Raw genomic sequence first — 26,771 nt, forward strand, 5'->3', positions numbered from 1 at the left:
ATTTAGGCCTGTCAGGTGCATCAGTATCATAAGACACACCATCCATGCGAGTTTGGTGAAGTAACTTAGATATTACTATTAAAGGGCACCTGCAACAAAAACTTTTATCTGCTTTAAAAACCTTAACCTCCTCCAGCATCTGAAAGTTAGGAACCAGATTTAGTAGGTCAAGATGCATCATCCATGTAATTTTGGTGAAGAGAGGACAAGTAATAGCTTTGATATAGGAGCTGCAACTAAAACGTTAACCAGCTCCGGACGCCGACGCCGGGGGTATAGTATATGCTCCCATTGACTAAATGGCGAAAGCGCGAAGATGCGAAGGCGAGAGTGCGAAGTTGCAAAGGCGAAGACGTGATAGTAGTATCACTTCTTCGCACTTAACTCAGCACTTTCGTCTTCGCATCTTTGCGCTTCGCCGTCGCATCTTTTATATTCTTCATATTGTTTATGAATTATACTTGCATTGAGGGTTTCCACAATACATACTGCTGGGTACATACAAGTTCATCACCCAGAATTAATGATGAAACCAAAATTATGAAAAGTTTACTCCACTGTAAGGCATTATAACCAAGCTGAAGTTAGTAGGCACTGACAGCAGCCATTACGCCAGTAGAGGTTAACGGCCAATAAGGAAAATCGTCAAAGTACTGAGAGTTCTCGTACAGAAAGTATATTTTACCTTATCCTCGGCATACTTTAGTAAGTTTAGTTAATGCTAAGATGATTAATGCTTCAATAGTTTGTATGAGCATTGGTAACTTTGGATACAATAAAGATCGTTTGATCAAAATCAAGCGGGATATAAACCCCTAACATCCCCCTACCCTCTTATCAACGCTTTTAAAAACAATCTTTCTTATTATAATCGATCACTGTTTATTATCTATTAAGATTTACTATAGTCAGGTATTCTTCACAAATGTGCTCTTAAAGAATAAAGTCTATCCATGATCACAAAACAACATTACAACAAATGTTTGAATATTGATGTTCATGTATTACGTAGAAGAAAACAAAACTAACGCAGAATGATTTTTTTAAAAATCACTTTCCCCAAGAAATGTAAATAAGAAGTATCCATATTCATACGTTACCTGCCCCCTTAGTCTTATTCCATAAAGATATACACATGTATCATTCTTCGATTGACAATTCATTCACCAATGAATATTGCTTATATCATTACAACATTTATTCTTTCATGATTACTGTTCGTTGATTATCTCACAATATCTTCATTGTATTTGAATTTTTCTTTATTTGCTTCATTTCCCGCCGTATGTCGACAAGAGAAGTAACGTAACTGTTAACAATCAATTTGTGGCACTTTCAGAGTGTTTTGCGTGTTCTTGCTACGGATATGGAAAAACTATATACAGCGATTTATTTACAAGTTCGGTGTATAACTTCAAAATCAGTTGAACAGAGTGAAAAATTAAGTAATTTCAAAGTCATATCTTGGATACGGGGTAACCAATTTCTATTCATGTTTACGGGGGGGGGGGTCATTTTTCTATGGGGGTCATTTTTCTTCATGTTTAACATGAAGAAAAATAACCCCCGGGTCTTTTTTCTTCAGAAAAATCCAAATATTCTTCAGCTAGGGGGGTCATTATTCTACGTAGAAAAATGACCCCCGGTCATTATTCTACGGGGGTCATTATTCTTCATTACACCGGCCACGGAGCCGGTGGACAGGCGGCATTTTTGTCATAGAAATAGTCATGGTCGTTCTCTATTTCACCTACATCCCTTTTCTTGTTCATATGTTTTAATCTAGATGACCGCCATGGTTTTATACGACTTACAGACTTGCCTTTTATTCGTGGTATTTGTTTCGACTCTGAATCGTCTGCCCCGTCGGGCATTTTGTTTCGATAGACAATAATGTATAAACGGAGATAATTATCTGACGGCGTTCAGAAATCCGGAAAAAATAGCTACACCTAATACAATATTGTTATTGCAAAATAACTCTGAAATTTATACTCGAATCTGATTGGCTACAGGATGCAGGATAGGATAGGATAGGATAGAACTTAACTTTTATATTTCTATCATGTATTGTGCATCCTGCATCCTATCATTTCCTGTTCTTGTCAACTTTTAGGATGACAGCACCGTAGGTCCTTATAAATTATTAGTAAATTCCAAACGTCTTTAAGCCACCATTAACCCACATTTAATCGCCTTTAAGTGGCGTTTACGCTACCTTTAAGTCGTCATTACACCGTCTTTAAGTTTCTTTATCAGTTAACTTTATCAATGACATTTAATGCCAGACCTCTTTTGTAAAAGTAGGGGGGGCAATCTGAGTGATGACAAAGTTTCAAATGTGTGTGTGTGGTGGGGGGGGGGGGGGGTTGGTGTCCATGGTGGTCTTAGTTGTCTATACACATCATGCAGAAACATGTATCTACACCCAGGTTTTGCTGGCGTAAACATTTTGCCGCTCCATTGAACACATATTGCCATTATCAACAACATTATCAACAACAATTTGATGAAAATAAATCGCCGGTACAATATTTTCTGGTCCATTTTTTTCAAAATTATTGTAGCGGCAAGCGCCGTCCATATCTCTAGATATGCGCATGGAATAAGATTAAAGTATTATTTCTGCCTTTTATTAATCGGTGAAATCTCTGTCTGTCTGTCTGTCTGTTTGTCTCTCTCTCTCTCTTTCTCCCTCTCTCTCTCTTTCCCTCTCTCTCGTTCTCTCTCTCTCTCACTCTCTCTCTGTCACGCTCTCTCTCTGTCACGCTCTCTCTCTCTGTCTCTGTCTCTCTCTCTCTCTCTCTCTCTCTCTCTCTCTCTCTCTCTCTCTCTCTCTGTTTGGATGGTGACACGCGATCTTAAATTCATTTTTTTTCATTGTACCGGATTTATAATTCAATACAAATCTACTTCTTTTCGTTTTTATTCAAAATTTGTTTTCGTAAAAGAACACGCTATCACACAAACTAACAACGACAATGGGTTTCTTTCTTTTCATTAAAAAAAGTGTATTCGTTCATTAAACAAAGTTAAAAAGAAGAAATAATACACGATTTAGTTAATAATCAGTTTATTGAATGTATTCTTTCAACTGTAATTATTTCTAAGCTCAATAAAAAATAGCTAAAAGGTGGCTTAAAGGTGGTTTAAATACGTTTCGACATTAAGGACCAATAAGTTGTCTTTAGAGTTCGCTTAAACGTCGTTTAAAAGGAGTCTTTAAGCAGCATTTATAGCTTAAACGTGGCTTAAAGGTCGGTTAAAGATCGCCTTTAAGCACCTTTAAGCACCTTGAGACAAATCAGCTTTAAATTTTTTTAGTCTTATATTTAACCTATGTAAACAAAAACAGGGCACGAGCCTTGTTTACATGACAAAGAATTGTGCGCCTTGCTTCTAACTTAAAAACTGGCTCTTAAATTTCATTTGATCATTAGAAATGCATTCCTAAAGCGTTGTAAAAAATAAAAACAGAAAAATAGAATTTGACCAAAATCGTGACCATGCCCCTTTAAGCACCTTTAAGCTATCTTTAAGGAGATGGTCATTCATTATGTGACATCTTTTGTTAGTTTGTTATTCTTAAAGTTAAAATAAACATATTCAAAGCATATTGAAATAAAACTTAACAAGACAGCGAAGTGTTAAAACGATGGATGTGTTGAAATGTGTATAATAATTAGCATTGCAGTTGTTTTTCCGGTCATTTATTGGAAAAGTAGAAAAAGATGTGCAAAATTTCTTTACAAAACAAACGCTGCATAAGAGGAGACCACAGTAGTTTACACTTATGAAGATTCGCCCAAAACTTCGAGACGGGTGTGATTGCATTACGACTTCAGAATATAGTTTCTCTTTTATTTTAATACATATATACTATTTTTAAAATGATGGCCACATATGCATGTTACCTTTCATATTTCTTATTAAAAGCGTTAATTAAGTGTTTACCATTGCGAAGTAATACAATTGTATCAAAAGCCTTATCATGTATTTAAAAGATGATACAGTCAATGCTAAAGTATCACTCCAAGGGCACTGTAATGAGTTCTTTTTGGATTTTGTCAGCTGAATGAACAATACGATTTTGTAAAAAAAAATAAACAAGTTTAATTTGAAAAAAAAATTAATAAACAAAACAAATCATTATTCTCACTCCCCCTTTCACACCACTGCCATTCGAACATTACAAAAAAAAAAGAATAATAATTCAATTAAACCAATGAACAAATATCTGATACTATCAACTAAATTCAAGATTAAATCACACTGTATCAGATATAAAATGGAAGTAAACTACAAAATGTTGTTTATAAGCTATTTCAACCAATAAAACTCTTGTTGAAAAATTTACTAGAAAAATGTTAAAGTTCAATAATTCAAAATACCGTGATATTACAATTAGTTCAAATTTCAGCTCAAAATTGTGTATATGAAAATTAAGCCTGTAATAACAGTCGCTTTTAAACACTTAAAACCTCTCTGAAAATGAACTCAAGGTCACTATGCACTCGAGACGCTCCTGCCCTCGTCAAATTTCCTGTTCCTCTTGTCGCTATCCTAACCGAAAGCCCCGGACTCGCAGGTCTCTCGCTTCCAGTCTACGACCACTGCCCGGATAGAAAGCCTCGCCCCACTCAGCACAGAATGCGTCCCCGACATTCGTCAGTTGCCCACCTGACCTTCCATAGGAAAATTCCCGTCTAGCACACCAGTCTGTATTTCAGGAAATTGTATCAAACACCCTTACGCACTGAAAATAACATACTGTGACTAATAAAGTCCCGATAAACATACAAACATACTTCCAATTACACTAAGAACTAAATTACCAGCGAAATGTACAAAATAACAACAAAACAACCTTACCGGCTAGGAAAACATGTGCCCGCCTAACAGAATCCAAAATTCAATGGCTACCCGTTTCTCCTTAGTATTAAGCTAACTGGAGATATTCACCATATCTTAAAACAGGAGCTGCAAAACGTGGCACCCGGCTGATGTCGTTACCGGACCCTCTACTGACCACTACACCCAAACCGGTCACTTTAATTACTCGATCTAAAAATAGCACACTCACCCGACACTCGTCACTCACATACGGTAACCCATTCATAACAAAATTAAAGAGGAACACAAATATAAACATCAGTATATACAAAACAGAATCAACTTTATTACAGGCACCTTGAAATCCTCAAGCTAAATTGTAAACACTCAAATGCACACCAAGATATAGTAGATGGTTAATTGCTTTAAAATAAATCTTGTATGCCGAGATTTTGCTTAAATTAATAATACTTTATAATATTGTTACTCTGTTAAACTCAGTCACATAAAAAGATTTTATATAGCATACACGCACAAATGAACATGTTTCCATTAGTTACCTGTTTTTACTTGTTTTTGAAATTGACCCACTTATTTTTCCACCCGATGTAAGGTCACTTTATGTATGTACCACGCACTGGGATTTTTGGCCGCTCAAATACAATTAACAAATTCTATTTAAAAAAAGTCTTCCTTGCCACTGAATATCCAAAGTTCATCAACCATGATTTTTTTATTTCACAACTTTCTAAATGTTCTACGGGTTGCAGAGCTTAAACTATTAAGATACATTTCTCTCCTCTGTATTTTAATAAATATTTTAATAAATGAGTCATATTTATTTTAATTAAAAAAGAAACTACTAAAGTATAAGTGGTATTTGTTTTTGTGAAAGTGTTATTGAAAAAAACAAATTTTAAATTTGACGGAATGCAAAATACGAATACATTGACCTACTTTTTGTCTGAGTTCAAAAGATTTGCATAAGTTTGTGATAAAAAATTAAAATGCTAAATAAGTAGTGAATGATTTCCAAGTGTGTTTAGGATTAAGATGTTATGGTGTTCAAACTAATTAACATATATTTCCGCATACTTAATATCTTCAAAAGCATTCTTTTAGTAACTATAGGCGTTCTTCATATATTTCATTCATCAAAACCATTTGAAAAAGATTGTTGCAAGTTTCCCTCATAATATATTGAAAAGACAGTATAAAACACAATTTGTTTTTGTCGTATAAGCCCCGTTAACATTATGACTGTAATTTAATGATATGAAACATAATTAAAAGAATTCAATGTTAGCTCATTTTATTTACTAGATTTTAACATTAAATGAGAAGAACATATGCCTTAAGCTAACTTAAAGATACTTCAAGTTGTCCGGTTTTGCTTTTAAATAAATAATGCTATGTTTAATATATAACAGTTATTTTATAGATGTTCATAAAAACTCAGACACACACTTGATTTAATTAAGATGACTAGAAAGTTGTAGCCATACGAAGAGTGTTCGAAAATAAATTCAGTTATCTGATTCTATAAAATACAGGGTTCAATGTCTTTAACGCATGATTTTGTGTATATTCTATTTATGGTCGTTTATCTGACCACGTTTCATCACCGAATACCTCTTTGAGAAGCTGATATATAACTCCTTCTCGAGACACTGTTTCAAAATGTAACTGGTAAGTCATCATTCAATAAGGCTGAAATAAGAGGCTACATAAAAGCAAGTGTCATACTTGGTAATAACTCGAACAAAGTTTTCAAAACACTGTGTGATTTGTATACAAACAAGTGTATGTCACCGAGTTTACAGGTAGACTGAATACGAGGATAAGCAACGTCTTTGAGCACCTCGTATGGCTTAAACGGATGCAAAACTTGCAACATTACCGATATCATTACTGATGATGGTCCATTAGACATTAAACAAAAGCAAATTTAGTAGGCATTTCATCGGGAACAGTATTTACAATTTTTAAGGAACAACTTGGACTCAAAAAGGTATAACCCCATATCCTTTAAGAAATCATGATGAATCTACTTACACTATCCCTCAAGCCAGAACAACATCTTATTTAAAAAGTTTCATACCATCTACAGTTAAGCTATGGAATGATCTTCCACTAGCTATTAGAAGTCTTCCAAAGTTGGCTTGCTTTTCAAATGCTATTAAGAAACATTTTTTTAAGACTCCAACAACACTTTTTAATTTAGGGAATCGGAGGGAAAACATTATACATTGTCAACTAAGAAATAATGCTAGCAGTTTAAATGCTGACTTATTTTGTGATTTTATTCGAGAAAATTCTGTTTGTGATTATTGTGGTTTTCATACTGAAAGTGCAAATCATTTTTTCTTTGAGTGCCCAAAATATAATGATGAAAGAAATTGTCTCTTTCATCAAATATCTATGTTAAATCTCCAAAAACCAATTACCTTAGATCTATTACTGTATGGAGATAATGATGTTTCATATGATGAAAATGTTAAATTGTTCAAGCTTGTACATGAATACATTAAAAAATCCAGAAGATTTGTGTAAAGAAAATAATGTAATTAACACATATACTGAAAATGTAAACAAAATTATGCATATACCTATATTTATATATATATATATATGCTGTAACCTTATTGACAAAACTTGTTAATTCTGTTCTACTTTTGTTATAACCGGTTTTGTCAATTTTATCTTTTTTTCCCTCTTTTTTTCTTTTGTTCACTTTGCTACACACAAAAAATCATGTATTCTTAATTGTATCATTTAACTCCACAATTCTTGTATTTTATACATATGACTACCTTGTACCTAGTGGAGAAGGCTTAAATAGGCTTTGCCTGCTGCCCAATCCTATTATGTAAATATTATTTTGCATAATAAAATATGTTCAAATCGAAAAAGGTAGGTACAAGATGGGAACATCATCTATTTAACAGAAAAACAAAAACAATTGCGGGTTGAGATATGTAGAAAATTACTTAAAATATACAAAAATTGCAATGGACGACGTTTATCGAATATTGTTATAGGTGGTGAAACATGGACACATTTAATTGAACCTCAGAGAAAATCTGATAACGCGGTGTGATTGATTAAAAAGGCAAAACGCCATGTTTTTAGCAAAACGATGCCCAAGTACAAAGACATTATAATACTTATTTAACATTTGGGTACGTTTACTTAGTACATAACATGAGCTATGATTTTTTTTTCATTTGCAACAAGTTAACTTTAGAAGAAAAAATTCATTCGGTTCTCATTTTTGATTGAAAAGGATTGCTTTGTATTCTTGCTGTTACATATGCTTTAATTTTTGTTTTCTTTAATAATGGATACTACCAGTAACCCCGCGAAAAGCCATGTAAAAAACTGAGCAAATTCTAAACCTTTTTAAATGTAAAAAAAAAATCACAAAAGATTACAGTATTCTTTAGCAAAGAAAAGAAGATTTATTCTTCGTGGGCATTTAAAATATATCTAACATGTGGATTATTTTTAAATAACCATAAAGGCAATGACGTTGAAACATATTCATACAAATGAATGAAAAAAATTGTCTCATGCACATTGTTTGCATTTAAATATCATTTTCTGAATTATGCTTCATCTTTCTCCTCCTTCTGATGTTTTTCAGTGATATTACAAATTTGATAAACCGCTTTTGGCACAAGACAGATTATATGAAACCAATATGCAGAATGTTCGCTACTTGTACATTAGAATGATTACAAAACAAATGAATGAAAAAAATTGCCTCATGCACATAGTTTGTATTCAAATATCATGTTCTTAATGTAAAAAGATGATAACAGTACATGCAACTTTTTGGAGCATGCACCTCATCACACGTGATCTTACGTGGAATTTAACTACGTTTTGAGTTCATTTTGCAAGCAAATGGGCACTGTCTTAAAAATCATCGCAATTAAAATAACAAATCCTTTGAATATGTAACCAAGCAATGCAATGTGAAAAAAAAATGTTTCTATATTTTCTGTTATCCTAGATTACTCTATTTCAACCAGATTTTTAATTCTTATTTGCAAGCGAACGACTACTAGCTTAAAAAACCAATGCACTAAAAAAATCAAAATACTTTCAATTTGTGACCTAGTTATGCAATGTGCTTTGCAAGAAGTGAGCACTTCCAACATCTAAAACTACCTTAAACAAAAAAAAAAAAAGGAAGATATGAAACGGGTTCTTTTTTATGCTTCCTTTTCGACGTCACCTAATACATATAATTGATATTCGTTCCAAAATAAACGTAGATTGAATTGGTACTTTCAAAACCAATTGTCACTCGAATTGCACTTGGATATTAGAATTTTTCATTTCCTCCTTGAAGATTGCATCGAAATTTTCATTCATAGCAACGGTAAAATGGTTCTTCCAGTCTCCGATTTCTCCTGAAACAGAAGAACATATATATTCCTGGGTTATAAAATTGTTCAATAATCGCGAAATCTGTTTGGCTATGTAAATACATAAAAATCAAATTAAGACAAAATGTTTATCACTACTCTATTGCAGTATGCTTAGTGCATCAAACTCAATATTTGTTATTTCTATTAAATAAGGAATAAGGATTCATTTTTGAGTATTATGAGGTGATAAGTTTGGTCGGGGCGTGATCAAATCCAATAAAGCTCGAAAGGCGTTATGATAGATTTGATCACGCCCGACCGAAATTATCATCTCATAATATTCAAAGAATGATTCCTTATTATTTTAATTATATAATTTTCCACCATCGTACAATTAAATGTTTAAATATGAATAAGCAAACCCCGCTGCCGCTTCAATTTGGCTTTATGAGTTAATTAGTAAAAATCGATACGTAGTTTTATCACAGGCATAGACACTGGAAAAATGTAAATATATGGTGATAAAATCCATACCTTTCCTATGAACAAACGGCTCCGTCTTTTTAAAAAGTTCAACATTCGCCACTAATGAGTTGTCTTTGACAGTCTGACTGGCCAGCTTTAGCTTCTTGAAGCTACATTTATCCGATATTTCTGTGATTTCTTCCTTACTAAGTTCAACATTCAAATACTCAGCCAGTCGTTTGGTTTCTTGAACTGGATTCTGAAAGTGTACAAAGTAATTGGTATATCTTTGTTTAGCACATCATTATATATGACCTTTTATTAGTTTGTTTTTCTTTAAAGTTTAATTAAAAACATTGTTGCAACCACTATTGAAATAAAACCACTATTGAAATAAATTATTTCAATAGTGGTTCGGAATGCATTTCATTAGAAAAATCACTTTGCAACCACTATTGAAATAAAACCACTATTGAAATAAATTATTTCAATAGTGGTTGGGAATGCATTTCATTTGAAGTATCACTTTGCAACCACTACTACTATTGAAGTAATGATTTTAATAGAAGTTCGGGATGTATTTCATTAAAAGAACTACTTTACAAACACCATTAAAGTTCAACTACTAGTAGATTTATTATTTCAATCGTAGATGGGAATGAATTACTTTATAAATATAACTATGTAATCACTAATGTAACTCATTTGGAAAAAAGAAGTTGAATATCATATTTGCAAACTATTTTGAAATAAAAGAAATCTAATGAATAATTTCAAATACACAAGTATGTTGCAATTTTCACTGCTGTGTAGAAATTAATAACCAATTCTCGCAAATAAACATGCAAATACATTTGTTTTTATCTAACAAACAATTTCAAATACACAATTAAGGTACTAAAGACTTGCATATTTTACGGTAATGATTATCAAGACTGTGAAATAAATGTACTTACTTTAGGATTTTTATTGTTGTGCAGAAATAACCAATCCTCGCAGATTAACATATAGAATTGTTTTCATGTTTTTTCTTTACCTATTTCTCTTTCTATAGATATATCAGGTTTTATGAAAATTGTAAATTATTCGTACCAGAGGACAACGCAATAACTTCTATTCAAAACCCCTGCATATTAAAAAAATATTTTATAGCTTACATGTCATTATAGATATATGTTATAATGAATATCACTATTGAGATAAATAATTTCAATAGTGGTTGGGGATGTACTTCATTATGACCAATATTGAGTGAAATAAATTATTTCAATAGTGGTTAGGTTTGCATTTCATTACAACCACTATTGAAGTAAAGTATTTCAATTATGGTGAAGGATGTGGTTCATTACAACCATTATTGAAATAAACTATTTCAATAGTGGTGGAGATGCATGTCATTTTAATGCCTATTATTCCGACTGTGCATGACACTTTCGGTTCCAGATGACAGGTGGTATGGGAAACATGACCATATAGAGGTAAATCAAAGAACATCATAATCAAAAAGGAATTTATCCTCTCATAAGACACACATCTTATATTCAGAAACTCCCCTAGCAGAAAGGAAAGTGTTACAAACAGACATAATAATTGACATAACAATGAAATGCATCATCAACCACTATTGAAATACTTTACTTCAATAGTGGTTGAAATGAAAGGTATCCCTAACCACTATTGAAATAAATTATTTCAAAAGTGGTTGAAATGAAACGCATCCTTAACCACTATTGAAATAATTTATTTTAATAGTGATATTTATAATAATATTTATCAATAATTAATTATTCAATATACAGCTGCAGGGGGTTTGAATAGAAGTTCTGGCAATTAAAAAGATGTTCACTATTGTGCAAATAATATACAATATCCATAGGACATGAAATGTTTGTGGAAAGAGAAATTAAAAGAAAAATATATAAATTTTCAAAGTGATATTTATAAAGAAATTCTTTCTAAGCTACGATTGAAATTTTTTTTTAACAGTAGTTTTACTTCAACAGTGTCTGTAAATTGATTTTCAAAATGGAATACATCCCGGAACACTATTTAAATAATTTATTTCAATAGTGGTTGTATTTCAATAGTGGTTGCAAAGTGATTCTTCAAATGAAATGCATTTCCAACCACTATTAAAATAATTTATTTCAATAGTGGTTTTATTTCAATAGTGGTTGCAAAGTGATTTTTCTAATGAAATGCATTCCCACCCACTATTGAAATAATTTATTTCAATAGTGGTTTTATTTCAATAGTGGTTGCAACAAACATTCACACAAAACATTTTAAAATGAAACTTAAAAAGATTGCGAAGTGGTTTTTTTTTTTATAGATATATTCATATTATGGTCAATTAATTCTCTAAAAAGTGTTATCATTATAAAGGGTAAGACCTATTTAAAGCAAAATTCCTGAAAACTGCTTGTTCCGATTTTATATAAAACTTCATTTATATACGCTTTAAAATGATAAATGTGCTAAAAATATGTATAATAATTGGCATTGCGGTTTTTAACGAGGAAACGTTTTCTGGAAAACAAACTCTGCATAAGATGAGACCGCGTTATTTCGCCACTTTTGAGGATTCGCCCCCCCCCCCCCCAAGCAAGACAGGTTTGATTATTATGCGACTTCGTCATTAGCAGTTGATAAAGCAAATAAGTTTAATACCATGATTTCTAAAATGAAGAGTAATTTGTTTTAAATATTTCTTTCTACTTTTATAGTCCACAAAACATATGCAGCTTTAATTAACCTAATATATTTATAAAACAAAACGGTTTTCTTTCTAAACACGTCAATGATACTGGTGTTAACAAAAATAATTTGCTTTTGTAATAGCCACAAAATGGAGTAGCCAAAATGGAGTCATCAGCTTTTTATTGAAATTACCTTTTTTAAGCTCTCATAATGAACAGTGATAATAGCTCCACGTTTGTCGTTCTTTTTTGCTTTTTCAAAGTCCTTCTCAAACTTAAACCATCCATCCATAACTTGAGCTATCAAATAAAATATGTTTTAATTTCTGCTTTATCAATTGACATTTGTAAGAAGAAGAAAACCCCAAAATCTTTTGATTGTAAACTCTACAACCAACGTTAACCAATTAACATTTCTTCAAACATCCTTCTTGCTCCCTCTCTGTATTAATATTTGTCTTTGTCTTACCTTTTGGATTCATGAACATCTTTTCCAAAAAGATTTGAAAGTTTTCGACATCGCCAAGCATCCCAACATTTTTGAAGTGGTGATACATTGACACAGCGATATCTTTAGGATTTCTTAGAACGTAGACAATTTTCGCGCCATTTTCGATATACTGATTTGGAAACCATCGAATAGGAATGTGCGTGTTGACGATCCTAGGGGAAGGCAAATTATGCACAAAATTGAAATCTGGCATAGCTTCCAAAAAGAAACACTCCATTGGTTCCTTTGAGTATTCCGCTCTTTGTTTCAGTAACATGGTTACTATTTCCCACGCCCAGTGCGTGCCTAAACAAGAACAGAAAAAAACGTACGTAAATGACAATCTTCTTAGAAAAACATCTCCGCCGGGGCGGGGCTTTGAACTCACGACCTCTAGAACTTATATGCTTCAGGCATTGAGCGGCCACGGTTCTAACCACTCGACCATCCAGACATATTACCACTTACAAGTAAATTTTGATCATTTTTAAAGTATTTACAAAATTAATATTTTTTATTTGAACTCTTTATTACGAGGAGATACAAAAGGTTTCTCGAGGAACGTGTCGTCTGACCTTAAAGGCAGCGAACATAAAAAAAAAAGCTCAAATTGGTCAGTATGACACATGTAAGGATATCTGAAAACCATTTAGACACAGCCTCTTGCAGTAAAAAGACAAACCATTGATAATAGCTATTTTTTGCAATCCATTATCGCTGCCATATTGTTCAAAACATTAACTTCCTGCTGAGTTATCTCTAAACATCCAAGATAGGGCAGCACTGCTGACGTCAGTGATATATATCGCATTTTTGCAAGCGCTTAGCAACAGAGTTAAATTGTTATATTGCCATCATCAAAATGAGACTTTTAATGGATGTGCAAAGTTTACATGTTCACAGTTTGTGGAGGAAGATTTTGAATCTCAGGATGAATTCCCACCCGCAGTTAATGTTACATGTAACTAAATAGAATGTTCTTGGATCAACATTATTGTTATCTAATTTTTTTTTTCATTTAAGGAAGGTGTTACATATTAAAGCAAAACTCGTTTATAACGAACACGGATATAGAGAATTTACGGCTTTAACGATTTTTTTTTTCAAGTCCCGGCAAAGTCCTTATATAATCCTTTATAAAATTGTCGCGTATAACGAACACGGCTATAACGAATTTACGGTTATAACAAAGTAATTTTAAGATCCCCGCTGATGAAATTTGAACGTTTTTTTATTTTTCCTATAAATTTTTTTTCACTAAAAAATTCATTTAAGATACGGGAAAATTCCTATATTGAATATATTTTTTCAACAAAATTTATTAAAAAATGTACGTAAGAATGTTAAATTTGTCTTGTGTAGTGATGTAAATAGTAAAGTGTTTACGATGATGATGTTCCGTTAGCGCTGTATGCTCAGAGATTCAACGGGTCATTTGAAGATATTGTTCGTGTGGACGAGAACGTGATAAGTGTTGAGACAAGATCCGAAGATGACATCGTCAACGATATTCTTGGCGTTAACTCTGAACCAAACAGCGCTGATAGCGACAATGATGACGAACTCGTAGAATCCACAGATCTTCCAAATCTGGACGATGGCATTAACTCTATTCATTCGTTGAGGCAATGTCTTGAAAGAAGTGAAAATGCCCCAGAACGTCTCTTTACTTATCTGTGTGAAATTGAAAAGTTCATACACGCCAGTAAATCAAAGCAGTTAAAACCCGACGATTACTTTAACGAGGCATAATGCCCGAGATAAAAACCGGTTTATGCCGTGAACACATGTTCATGTATCTATGTTTGTAAATCTAATTTATTTTCATTGATTGCCACAATAGAAGAAATGTTAATAAATTGTATACAATTTCATTGTCTACCACAATAAAAAGAAATTCTATAAATAGAATTTGTTCTATTTTTAATTTGCCAGACATGTATCCGGTTGCAAGTTTGTGGTATGAAGTTAAATGACGAATAATGATAAGTTTTATTTCTTTTTTTTGCTAGTTAAAACATTTTAAAAAAAGCAGATTAGATATTACGCACAATATCGTTGAATTGAACAATCACATGAATTAAGTAAAATATTGTATTGACTATTTCTTTTTACTGACGATGGTCTCTATTAACGTACAATAGTTTGAAGAATTGTCAGCTTAAGTGTAGTTTTATAGCGAATTCGCTATAAAAAATTGCGAATTCGCTATAAACATATAACAAATTACGGCTATAACGAAGTTTTTTCTGTGGTCCCCTGAAATTCGCTCTAAACGAGTTTTGCTGTATCTTGTTATGAGTTTGGATATTATATGTGCAACATAAAAAAACGAACATTGCTCGATCTTCTCTAGCCAAGGGTTTTCGGTCCACTCTGCTCCCCATAAACCCTTGGCGGATTTCATTACGAAAACTCGGTGATGTAGTGGCGCTATCTAGCGAGCAACTTGAGTTGCGCCCATTGCATATTTACATTTTAATCGAATTAAACAACGCGTTTTATACACACTGCGGCATTAATACAACTTGAAAACATGTTGACTACCGAATATCGGAACATACATATAATTAACGATGTTATTAAATACGAATTAACTAAGTTATAACCTAGGGAAAGCACGGGATGTTTATTCATAGTGTTTTGGTACTCCTGTACCAGGGGTGAAAAAGTCGCCGATTTATGTGAAAACATCACGTATCGTTGTCGTGAATATTGCGGACCAAAGAAATTAAATAAAACACAGCTCATTGAACCCTTAAAAGTAATAATCATTGGCAGGAATTAACGTATATACTAACGGGATAGGCAACTTCTACATTCGCCATGTTTACTTCCCATGCTATCACGCGAGCCTTGACAAGTTTGTAGAACTATGTTCAATCACAGTAATATATATATATAGGTTTTTAAAGCGATCTGGTTAGACCATCGCTGGGGAGGCACTATACTCGGAACTTGTGTCTCAACTTGTTGAAAGCACTGAATGTTTTACCAAAGATCACACTTGTGTTTTCTTTTAAAGTTTATATTTACCAGCACTGCGATTGGATCAGCTACTCGCAGCTGCAGCCAATCATAAACCGGAGCTTGTCACCGAGTTTTCGTAATGAAATCCGCCAAGGGTTTATGGGGAGCAGAGTGGAGCGAAAACCCTTGGCTAGCGAAGATGACATTGCTCAGCATCCTGAATTCTTTCTGACAATATAAACCAAACCGGCAAACGTATCATCAAGATCTTATATTAGAAAACAATAAGGGAGAAAGATTTCTAGCGCATTTATATAAAAATTAAAAGTAAATGACCCATACAAAGAAAAACATCCAGTTTTTATTTATTTGAAATCTATCAACAGCATTTTATTAATGAGAACACTGAACACTGACTGCCAAATTACCGTACAAACATTCATAATGCATTGGTCTCATATTTAAGAAATTAATTATTCAATTTTACACAAACCAACTACTGACGTTAGGTCAGTAGAATAGAATGAATGAGTCCTTGTCCTCTCATGACAGAATAACATTTTGCTTTACATTTAGGCATATTTTGTTTAATAAGTTTTATGACCTCTGTATAAACAATGACCCCGTTCTATTCAGCAGCAATGAATTGGAAGCTTATCTACATCAGAACAGATGTATGCTGGGGAAAAATGGATTACAACATTAATCCTTTTACTGAGAGCGTTTAATTGATAAACAATCGTAATAGAAATAAATAAACATTTACAGGCCTTGTCATCAACTTTCACAAGACTATTACAATTTATTCAACAACAATATTTTTTCTCATTTGCTCGTACTTCAAAGATGCAAAAATTTATGCTAAAGTATCCCTCGGAGAAATCTTTGAAACCCTTAAGCTAGTCTATAAACGTTCAAATGCACAAGCTTTAAGACGATATATATTGTAGATATATATGACTAAAAAAATCAAGCAATTATTTAGTCAGAAGCTTTTATTGATTATATATTAACAAATTCCTCTTTTTTCTATATATTGTATGCTAGACTTTCAGAACACAAATAGGAATTTCAAATTTTAATTATGTTATATTTGGTCACAGAAATATCATGCTTTTGTAATTGACCCACTTATTTTTCAACCCGATGTTTGTTTGTTTTGTTTTTTGTTTGTTTTTTTTTAATCCAAAATTAAGGTCATTTCTATAAATACCACACACTGTTTTTTGCTTTAGGAGATTCAATTGCAGTAAGCAAACTCTATTTTAATAATCATTAATTACCACTGAATATTCACTGTTCACAAACTACAAAGTTGTTCTATTTTATAACCTTCTAAATGTTAAACAGGTTACTGACCTTAAAATATCAAAATAGATAAATACGCCAATCTGTATACACGTTGCTATCATGACGTGTTTTTGTTGATGACCGAGACCCACTTATTTTTCATCAAACACAATGGGTCCAGTATGTTTTGGTTTGGATGTTTCTCCTTCCATATTTGATTGGATTTAGAAGCAATCCCGCTCTGTCTGTTTGATTTAACGAAATGGCAAAAAACGAATAAATTGATATACTTTTTGGCTAAGTCCATATCAGAAGTGATGACGAAATTTGCATTGTGATAAAAATGAAAATGCCAAACAGTTAGTAAGTGATTTTAAAGTGTACTTAGGATATTTTAAGACATTATGATGTTTAACTAAATGACATATATTTTTCAGTATTAAGTGACTTTAAGAGAATAGTGACGAAAATAAAGGGCACTCACAATACCTGTGTTTAACTTGATATCTTTTGAAGAGGGATGTACTTCCACCTTGTGCAATTGAGGAGAAGAATGTAACATTTCTTGAACTGACCTGTTTATAACCAAATTGACCAAGAATATTGCCAAAAGATAAAAGAGCAATAAATATGTGGTTCTAAATGTTGTTTAATATACAAAGTATGCATACAAGTATAAAACTATGTCTTTTTAATCACTTAGAAGAGCTGCCGAACTGCATATTTTTTGAAGATCTAAATATCTGAAAAATATGAAGAGGTTCATAAATATCCTCTCTACAACGATTTTTTGAGTAAAACTTTAAATTTTGCACATTAATGTTGTAACTTTGCCTCAAAAAATGTTACTCTATATTTATCAGTCGACATGGGATCATTTTAAGAACAAGAAAAATCCAGTCTATACTTAGAACTCCTGTGTCGATGGAGACACATATAATGGCGAAATTAAAATTTTAATGAGTCTCTATAAAACGCGCCTTTAATTCAGTACAATTCACGAGTATAAAGATTAATGCTTGAAGAGCTATTTTTTTTCGACGGATGAAATGTAATTGCTAGAAGAAATAAAAAAAGGATAAAGATATCATAACAATGAAATCCATGGCATGGGAGAGAGAGAGAGAGAGAGAGAGAGAGAGAGAGAGAGAGAGAGAGAGAGAGAGAGAGAGAGAGAGAGAGAGAGAGAGGGAGAGAGAGAGAGAGAGAGAGAGAAATAAGGGAACTCGTCCAATACACAAACTGTTTTTTTCCCTTGTTGTGTTTGCACAGCTGAAAACACTATTTCAGAAATTCGGTTAAATTCACTCCAAAAAACAACTTTGAACACATTTACGGAGATGCATTTCATCGCCAATAACAGGGCTCGTGCAGATAATCTAGCTAATTTTAAACACTTATTTTCGGTTTCAAACTAATGCTTGCGTTTTTTTATAAAACATAAATCTGTCTTCAACCATAAAACCTGTCAGTATTTGGCAGTTGTCAATATCTGCACTTAAGCGTTTGTGGTTTTATTGTAATTTTTTATCATGTATTATTATAAACATTTTTTTCCGTTAAAATGTTTTGGTATTTTGTCTTATTTGTTTTTATATTGTACGTGCATAAAATGAATTTTTACGAAATGATTTTGGTAATTTGTCTTCGATCTTAAAATTCAAGAAAACAAAATCAAAGTAATGGAATAAAAGGTTTTATCATGTGTCGCATTTAAAGATATTTCAATGATGTATGTAAAGTAACCCAATTTAAATCTGAAGTGATTCCGGTCCAAAACGAATGCGCATTTTACAGATAAATGCATCAATAAAATTTTTTGTTGGTTTGATAAATGAAAATAGTTCTGCAATCAATACTCTTACGTTGCAGAATCAATACTTATATTGAAATTTTTTTACAGAATATCGATTTATCACGTACGGAAGTAATATTTGTCCAAGGAAAAAAAATTCAAGAATTAGATTTTTCATTTCGACTTCGTTCAATCCGGAGGGCTGTTTTGGAAACAGTGTAATGCTTGAGGGGCTCCAAGAGACGACGCTACTCGTTAATCTCGGTGAAATTTTATCAAAATAAATCGGAATCTAGAATATTTGTTTTTTGGTAACTTTCACTTCTGTTCAATGGGTCAAAGTATCAACTGATGGAAGAAAAATCCCAGATGTTCACTCGTAACTTCTTTTGCCTCTCAGACGAAGAGTGAACACCTCGAAAATATGACGTTGTAGACTATGACAGTATATCAAAATAAATTTAGTAGACTATTACAGTTCATTTAAAACACTGTGCCTGATAATTATACCCGTGCCAAGGTAACATTTTTGCACCCGCTTAAGATGCAGTTTTGTAAAAATCCATGCATGTATATGCCAAATGATAAACCATTGTCTGGAGAGTATACAAACACTTTGTGTTAAGTGTGTCTCACCTGACAGTTGAGATATCTACCTTTAAAAATTAATATCCCACAGAAAAATAATAATTCCCATAAGAAAAAACTCCTATAGATTTTTTTTTAAATCCTATAGAATTTTTTTTTTTAGAGGAGAAAAGAATTTCCTGAAGGAATTTGAATCAGACATGTAGTTTTCCTTTAGAAAATTAAGATTTTCTACTGGTTTTTAAAATCTTATGGAAGTTTTGTTCTAATCCTATCAGAATTTAAATTCCTTTAGGAAGTTCTTTTATTCCGATAGGAAATGCCAAATATCCATTAGGAAAATCGTTTTTCCTGTAGGAAAATTTATTTTCCTGTAGGAATTTAATTTCTAAAGGTAATTATCTCACCTGACAGGTGAGATAACTTCGCCACAAAGGTGGTTAAATTTTTTTTAAGCAATGGTCTCTCATATGATACATGCAGCTTAAATGGGCATTTTTGCACTGGCATCATTATCCGGCACAGGGGTATACATGTAATTGTTATCTTTTCTGTTTTTAGAATGACACTTTTATAATTACTTCATTGAATCTCCCATATAATCTAAAATATACACAAAAATGAAATTCTGCTCCAGTTCGCGAATGCTTCGAACTACATGTAATGGGAGTTGACACCATATTAATAAAATAGCTGAGTTATAACTTTAATAGAGGACGTTCGGGAGGATAAATGAATACTATTTGAGTCACTGCATGAATTAATGATATTTCATTTACAAGTATAAGATTTTCAAAGTATGTACTATGTGACGGGGCTGATGCGGATGGGGCTGCATGACTTCCATTTAAACAAGTTTAGTAATTAACCTGCACTGTTTATAGAATAAATTACATTTTGTCCCAACACCTATCTGGACAGTTACAATACTTTTGATCATGATTCCTTAGACAGAATCATTGATAAACCAACTCACATCCTCATTGATTGGGTTTTATTAATACAGTTTACTACATTGATTACGTCAGCGAAGGGTCTAAAAGATGGCCGCATGTTCGTTGTTAAAATTTTTTTTGGCAATAGTAAATTAATCAAACAAAAAGAGAGAACGTTTTTACAGTTTTCTTTTTTATTTCTTAAACTAATTTATTGCATCGAATGTTTGTATTTGTTTGAATTGTGCGAGAAGTGGGTAAAAAATACAGCAATTCGTTAAATGAAGTAATAGCTATTCTCGGATCTAGCATTTGGTTTTAATCAGATTCTTCATTTAAAAGGCAGACTGAGAGAAGTTCAAGGAGGAATATGTTCCTGTTCTTGTTTGGGGTTTTTTCAGAGAGAGAGAGAGAGAGAGAGAGAGAGAGAGAGAGAGAGAGAGAGAGAGATTAGCTTCTAGTCAGAAACCAATTGCAATATACATGTATCAGCAACAATTAAGACCTGTGACATAATCTCAACTCTCAAAGAAAAAATTCCAATTAATCACTAAAATATTGTCTGATGTCGTATATTTTCATCATAAAATTCCTGTATTGGAAACTTCAAAGAAAACGAGTTTATGATCTACTAGCATCTCATCCAGAAAAACCGTTTTTGTAATTTCTTTTGAAGATAGAGTATCTCTGTCCTATCTCTATCGTAAAAAAGTGAATCGAAATGTCAATTAAAAGTTCCAATTTCTAATTTATCCTTGTGGTACCTCCACAAGATAAACAATTCAAACTTTTGACAAATCGTTTAAAAAGAACAACATTTCCTAGTGCATTTCTTTAAGATCTACATAATGATTAATTCCGGGGTACATTCAAGTAATGATTAAATTTGCGATATCAATGCATGCATTCTACGCCACGAAACATTATGTAGTGAAGAGAATAGAAGAAAAAAATATACCGTGTGTGTGAAAGAATTGCAAAGAAAAGTATCTTGCATGATATGAACACTTCTGGTTCCGGAAATTAAAAAAAAACAAAACAAAAAAAAAACCAAAAAAAAAAAAAACCCACCATGCCGGATAGGTGCACCCGCTTATAAGATGCAGCTTCGTAAAATCCTCAATACCAAATGATAGACTATTGACTAGATAGTATACAACCACTTTTATGTTAAGTGTCTTTCACTTGACAGCGATATATTTAACTTTAAAAATTAATATCCCATAGGAAAATGATAATTCCCATAGGAAAAATGATTCTTCTACAGGAAATATTGACAATCCTAAGGGATTATCTAAAAATCCTATAAGAGAAAACTATTTCCTGTTGGAATTTGATTCAGGTAGTTTTCCTATAGGAAATTAAAAGTTCCTATCGTATTTTTATCAAATCCTATCGGAATTGAAATTCCTATAAGAAGCTCTTGTATTCCGATAGAAATATTGTTTTTCCTATGGAAAAAATTATTTTCCTGTAGGAATTTATTTTTGAAAGGAAAATATCTCACCTGACAGGTGAAATACCATGGTAACAAAGGGAAATGTTTGGGGTGTGTGTGAATTAACCATTAATTGTTTAAAAAAATGTCGTCCTTTGTTATACTCCGACATCATCATCTAAATTTCAATTTTGAAAAAAAAAACAATGCTACAAAGTAATCGTATAGACAAAGAAAACTGAACTGAATCTCATCTCGATGTCGATTGGAGGCACAATGCTGTAATGACAATATAGCTGTTGTTCTGCGCCTATTTTATTGCCGAATAGTTATAGCTGGTTCTTTCTTCTCATTTTAGTATCTAAAGCTAGCTCTAGACCGCGGGAACAGGATGTACAGGTATGAAGAATCGCGTTCACATATTAGTTTTGCTTGGGCTTTCAGAGAAACTCGCAAATCAATACAGCTTGACGAACCGAGTTTAAGTGTATATTGTTCTATGAAGTTAACATCTTTATATTAATAAGAAAAAAATCAAACCTAAATCTTTCACAATTTTCTCTATTAAACAACGGGGTTGAAATAATTCAAATTTGAAAATGGAAAGATTGATTTCAAAGGAAAACAAGAAGATGAACATATGGAATATTAAAAAAAATCATTATCAATTACATGTATTTGAAGACTGTGTTGAAGTTTTCGTAAAACAGTTTCTAGGTTGTTTCAAAATGGAAAAAAAAGAAAGAAATTGAAACAAAAAATTGACGTTGGTAATCAATCAAGTTTTACTGCGCATGTGTCAAAAATGTTCTTGCTCGGAGTTTTATTTTTTATAAAATCTAATAAATACAAATATGTTCTCAGCATTCTTGGTTTGTTTCATGCTGAATATACATGTAAAATGTTGAAATCTCTAAAAAGGGATGTATTGATCTAAAATATTTTTTTCTGACCCCCCCCCCAATAATTTATCAAAAAAGCTTACCTCTTTCATACATGTAGCTTGAAATCATTTAGGCAATACAAAAAAGAAAGAAAGCTATATCAAACCGTTTACTGATCGACTTCTTAAAATATCTTCTGATGTTTAATGTGCTAAATATTTAGAATATTTTCTAGACATGAAACTATCCCCCACTCTTCGCACCGCGTTAACCACAAGCTAGGGGCCGCTGGTGTCAAAGTCGTGTATACATGCAGCAGTACATTTCGGTTTGCGAGATTTTCGATAATATTAATACATAGCCGTGGTGAGAAGGGTTAAATTTAGATGCAGGTCTGTAGCTCCCGGTCTGAAAATAAATAGCGGAGGTGAGAAGGGTTAAATGTAGACGCAGGTCTGTAGCTCCCGTTCTGAAAAATAATTCGGATGGACGACCTGTGAAAAACATTAAATCATGCTTGTTTTTCGGTCGAGTTGAAGCTATGTGTAAGGGATCATGATGATGATAATGACGATGATGATGATGATGATGATGATGATGATGACATTTTGATTATTATTTGACGATATTTATTATGTTCATGAGGCGAGATCGAGTGATTTTAAAGAATAATTTGAGACTTTAATCAATTTCAATTCATTGTGAAAGCTGCAGCACACTGCACTGTATAAACCCGGTAGAAGCAGAGGTCACCGAGCCGACGTAATAAATAACGGCCCTATTATCATTATAACAGCCCTATTATATGTGAGTACATTGTACACAGAAACTGAGGCACGCTGTGTCTGGAGGCTGATTAACCTTAAAGTACCATCGCTGATGAATTAGTTTGTTCAGCGCAGTGACATGTATTGTAGATGTATATATCCTGAGACTTGTAGTGTGGAATCAGTCAGGACCCCCCCCCCCCCGTACATTAGCCATCTTAGAAAATAAAATTGCTTCTCTTCTCTACGTACAATATATCTGTACGGTCGAATGTTGTCGCCCCTCCTTCGAGAAGGGATTATCTTGTTAATCTCACGCGCGTGGGAGGATGTGAAGACTAACGTTGTCAACACACGTGTATTATTAGACGTCAGAAAAAGAAATCTGCCGTCCGACATCTGAGCTCACCGGGGAGTTAATGTAAACAATACAGACGGTACGAACAGATACCAAACTGTGTTAGAATTTAAAAAAAAATGAATGATAAATGAATATAAAACGTTAATATACTTAATCAGCATTTTGCTATATATTTTTTTTCAAATAGTGTGGTCAGCAACAGCTGATATTTTGGGCAAATATAAACAAAACCTACATGTACCCGGTATATACAATGCCATACACATTAATTGTCTACATTTCTGCAAAAAGCGCTTATAATATAAATAAATGACCATTGTCCTTTCTAATAAAACATTTATGTTGTAGAAATTATTTGTTGAAATATATTATACCAGAAAGGACATTATGACTGGGGCCATCTTAAGCTTGGGCCATTGTACCTCGACCGGAAGCAATCAATCGAAATGAATGCATATTATACATATTTCTAAACATAATTGATCATCTAAGAATAAGAATTGAACATCCAGTTAGGAGTAATTAACTGATCTTTTTAAACAACTGTAGGTTTAAACTTGATAAGCTTCCGGTAGAGCTTCGTGGACTAAAAATGGCGGCGAGTTGAAGGCCAATTATTATCTAATAGTTAACGGGACAAACTTGTGTTTTTCTGATTTATAAAGGAAAGCGCATTTTAAAAAATAAGCTTATTAGAAAGAGAAGCGACAGTATATCTAAAATTATTTAATAAGTTTAACTAACCAGCCTTCGCGATACAAAACATAACCAAAACTATCGGGGGGTTGTAAGGCACCGTAGTTCACTTTTAATTGACACTAACGATTATATAATTTTCAATCAGAATACAATTTGAAATTTTAAAAAGTACACTCATTATCTATAACTAAACGGGTTTTCACACAGTGTTACCTCGTATATTAAGTGAACAGTCCAACCACCGAATCTGACATGATGTAGCGACTTCTGAATCGAGGAAGAGAGGAAACCGATTTTATCGTGAATAGCAAACATCGCTCTGTCATGTCGGATACGCGAACACCGCCAGGTATTCCCCGAGTGTACATGTAGCGGCGGGAGACCTGAGGTTTCCACCGCTCTGATCCCCAGCTCTACACAACATAGAGAAACACGACCCTGCAGTTCGGAGTAAGGGATACAGGAAGGTCCATAATTCCATTATTGCTGAGAGCCTCTGGTATTCTACATGCGTAGAGAACAAGGTACTATGTCTTGCAAAGTTCGGGGTATGGCAAATTTAGAACCATTTTAACAAGACCTTGGACTTTCAGTAGGGCGTAGTTATCTGTCCTTGCGTCAAAATGAGTTAAAATGACGCTGTTCAAGCGAAATGTGTACCGAATGCGTAGTCTTACCTCAAAAGCCACACAAATCTTGATGATCTCAAAGAGCCCTGGCTGAGTGGCTAGCGATGAAATAGACAGGCATACGTCACATTGCTGTTTGACACAGCTACCCAAAGTTCAAGCTCTTGTTAAAATGGTTCTAATGAAGTTCCATTCCTTCATTGCAGGGGTGTATTGGTCTGTACTATATGTATTATTTATTAGTACGATAGTGTATCTTAGCTGTCCTTTCGCGTCGCCGCTACATAAATAATGCCTCTGCTGTAATGACAGTGCTACAGCGAATTTCTAACCCGTTATTACTGATGGAGATTTGATAAAACATCCAAAAATGACAACGCCGGAGACTGTTTCCCTATTTAAAGAAGAAAATTAAACAATTTAATCTCTATAATTTCTTAGTAAAATGTTTGTATGCAAAATATTTTTTATTAAACGTATCAAATATTAATATTTTGTTGGAATCAAATTTTAAAATTCTGATGCAATTTTCGAAGAAACACGCCACCTGTAATCAATATAACCGATATATTTCCAAGGTTCATATAAAGAAGACTGCAGTGGTATATATTATTTCCAATTTCAAATAAACCAGGTTATCTTGACTTAATGTAAGATATTTTACATATTTTTGTTTACATTCAATAAATTCGATAAAACTGATTTAGATGAATATCAGTTCTATATCAGTTGATGATAGTCTTGTTAAAGAAGTTTATGGATGATCGTACATTAATAATAACACATCCAGTTTATTCTATCCATGCCAGCAAACACTTGATCTTGTGCAGGTCTACATTATCACTTTGATTTGTAACATATATCTTTTTTCTGATTTCTCCTGATTACCAAACCGTCAACATATTCCAGTAACATTTCATAACATCGTCAGCACGCCGCGCAGGGTCGCAAAATATCTTAGGGAGAGAGAACGCCGAGATAAAAGCTGAAACAACATATACGACACGTCATCGTAAGTTAAGACAACCATCAATATTCAAATTTGAAAATTTATCATTTTTGAAAAGCATATACATATGTGTATATTACACATACTTACAGTGATTTAGTAGGTGATCCTTTGCATCCCCGAATATCACAACACCAAGAGTAGAGCATTAACTTCTTGTACACTCATGGTTTTATTATAAGTACTGCGTAAATATGCAATGTTAACTATTTTAAAATTCCAACGGCAGACAAAAGAATATGACGTCACAGAGTAAGTTGACGGTGATATTTTAGTTGTCGTTCTCTTGTTCAAACGAATGAAAATGAAATGCCTGTCTAATGTACAGTCGTTTGTTGCACTTTGTCATTGGCTGTGTCGTTCCCGTGGTAGAATCACTGGTATCACTGAGGCGCTCCCTCTCATCTCGCCGCTGTTTCTACTAATATCGCAGCATCACATTCAATATTTACTCTTCCCAAAACTTGAAATGAAATTGAGCTGATTGTATTTTGTGGGAAGACATTTAAATTATTTGTGAAAACAAAACTTCAATTATTA

At 33.0% G+C, this 26,771-nt stretch overlaps 1 protein-coding gene across 2 annotated transcripts; it reads right to left on the reverse strand.

Annotated features, from left to right (window-relative positions):
* Nucleotides 1-8,287: 8,287 nt before the first annotated feature.
* Nucleotides 8,288-24,893, reverse strand: LOC128161678 (sulfotransferase 1E1-like). Of its 2 annotated transcripts, none has more exons than XM_052825041.1 (5): nucleotides 17,616-17,688; nucleotides 12,846-13,172; nucleotides 12,570-12,676; nucleotides 9,747-9,936; nucleotides 8,288-9,254 (listed from the first exon to the last, which is right to left on the reverse strand). In XM_052825041.1, exons 1-5 carry the CDS (start codon nucleotides 17,686-17,688, stop codon nucleotides 9,145-9,147), a joined length of 807 nt encoding a protein of 268 aa, XP_052681001.1. In that variant the 3' UTR covers nucleotides 8,288-9,144. The 2 variants fall into 2 exon arrangements, with proteins under 2 accessions (XP_052681001.1, XP_052681000.1); XM_052825040.1 differs by lacking the exon at nucleotides 17,616-17,688 and adding an exon at nucleotides 24,807-24,893 and having other exon boundaries at nucleotides 8,297-9,254.
* Nucleotides 24,894-26,771: the final 1,878 nt, after the last annotated feature.

This window comes from Crassostrea angulata, chromosome 8, assembly GCF_025612915.1.
Source record: "Crassostrea angulata isolate pt1a10 chromosome 8, ASM2561291v2, whole genome shotgun sequence".
Taxonomy (NCBI): Eukaryota; Metazoa; Mollusca; class Bivalvia; order Ostreida; family Ostreidae; genus Magallana; species Magallana angulata.

What these genes read in the sequence shown, in the direction of transcription:
- LOC128161678 (XM_052825041.1), bottom strand. Translation starts at nt 17,688, where the DNA reads ATGTTACATTCTTCTCCTCAATTGCACAAGGTGGAAGTACATCCCTCT. An exon ending in AGATATCAAGTTAAACACAG is followed by an intron (nt 13,173 to 17,615) that starts GTATTGTGAGTG and finishes GTTCTTGTTTAG; the next exon opens with GCACGCACTGGGCGTGGGAA. An exon ending in GCCGTTTGTTCATAGGAAAG is followed by an intron (nt 9,255 to 9,746) that starts GTATGGATTTTA and finishes CTTCTGTTTCAG; the next exon opens with GAGAAATCGGAGACTGGAAG.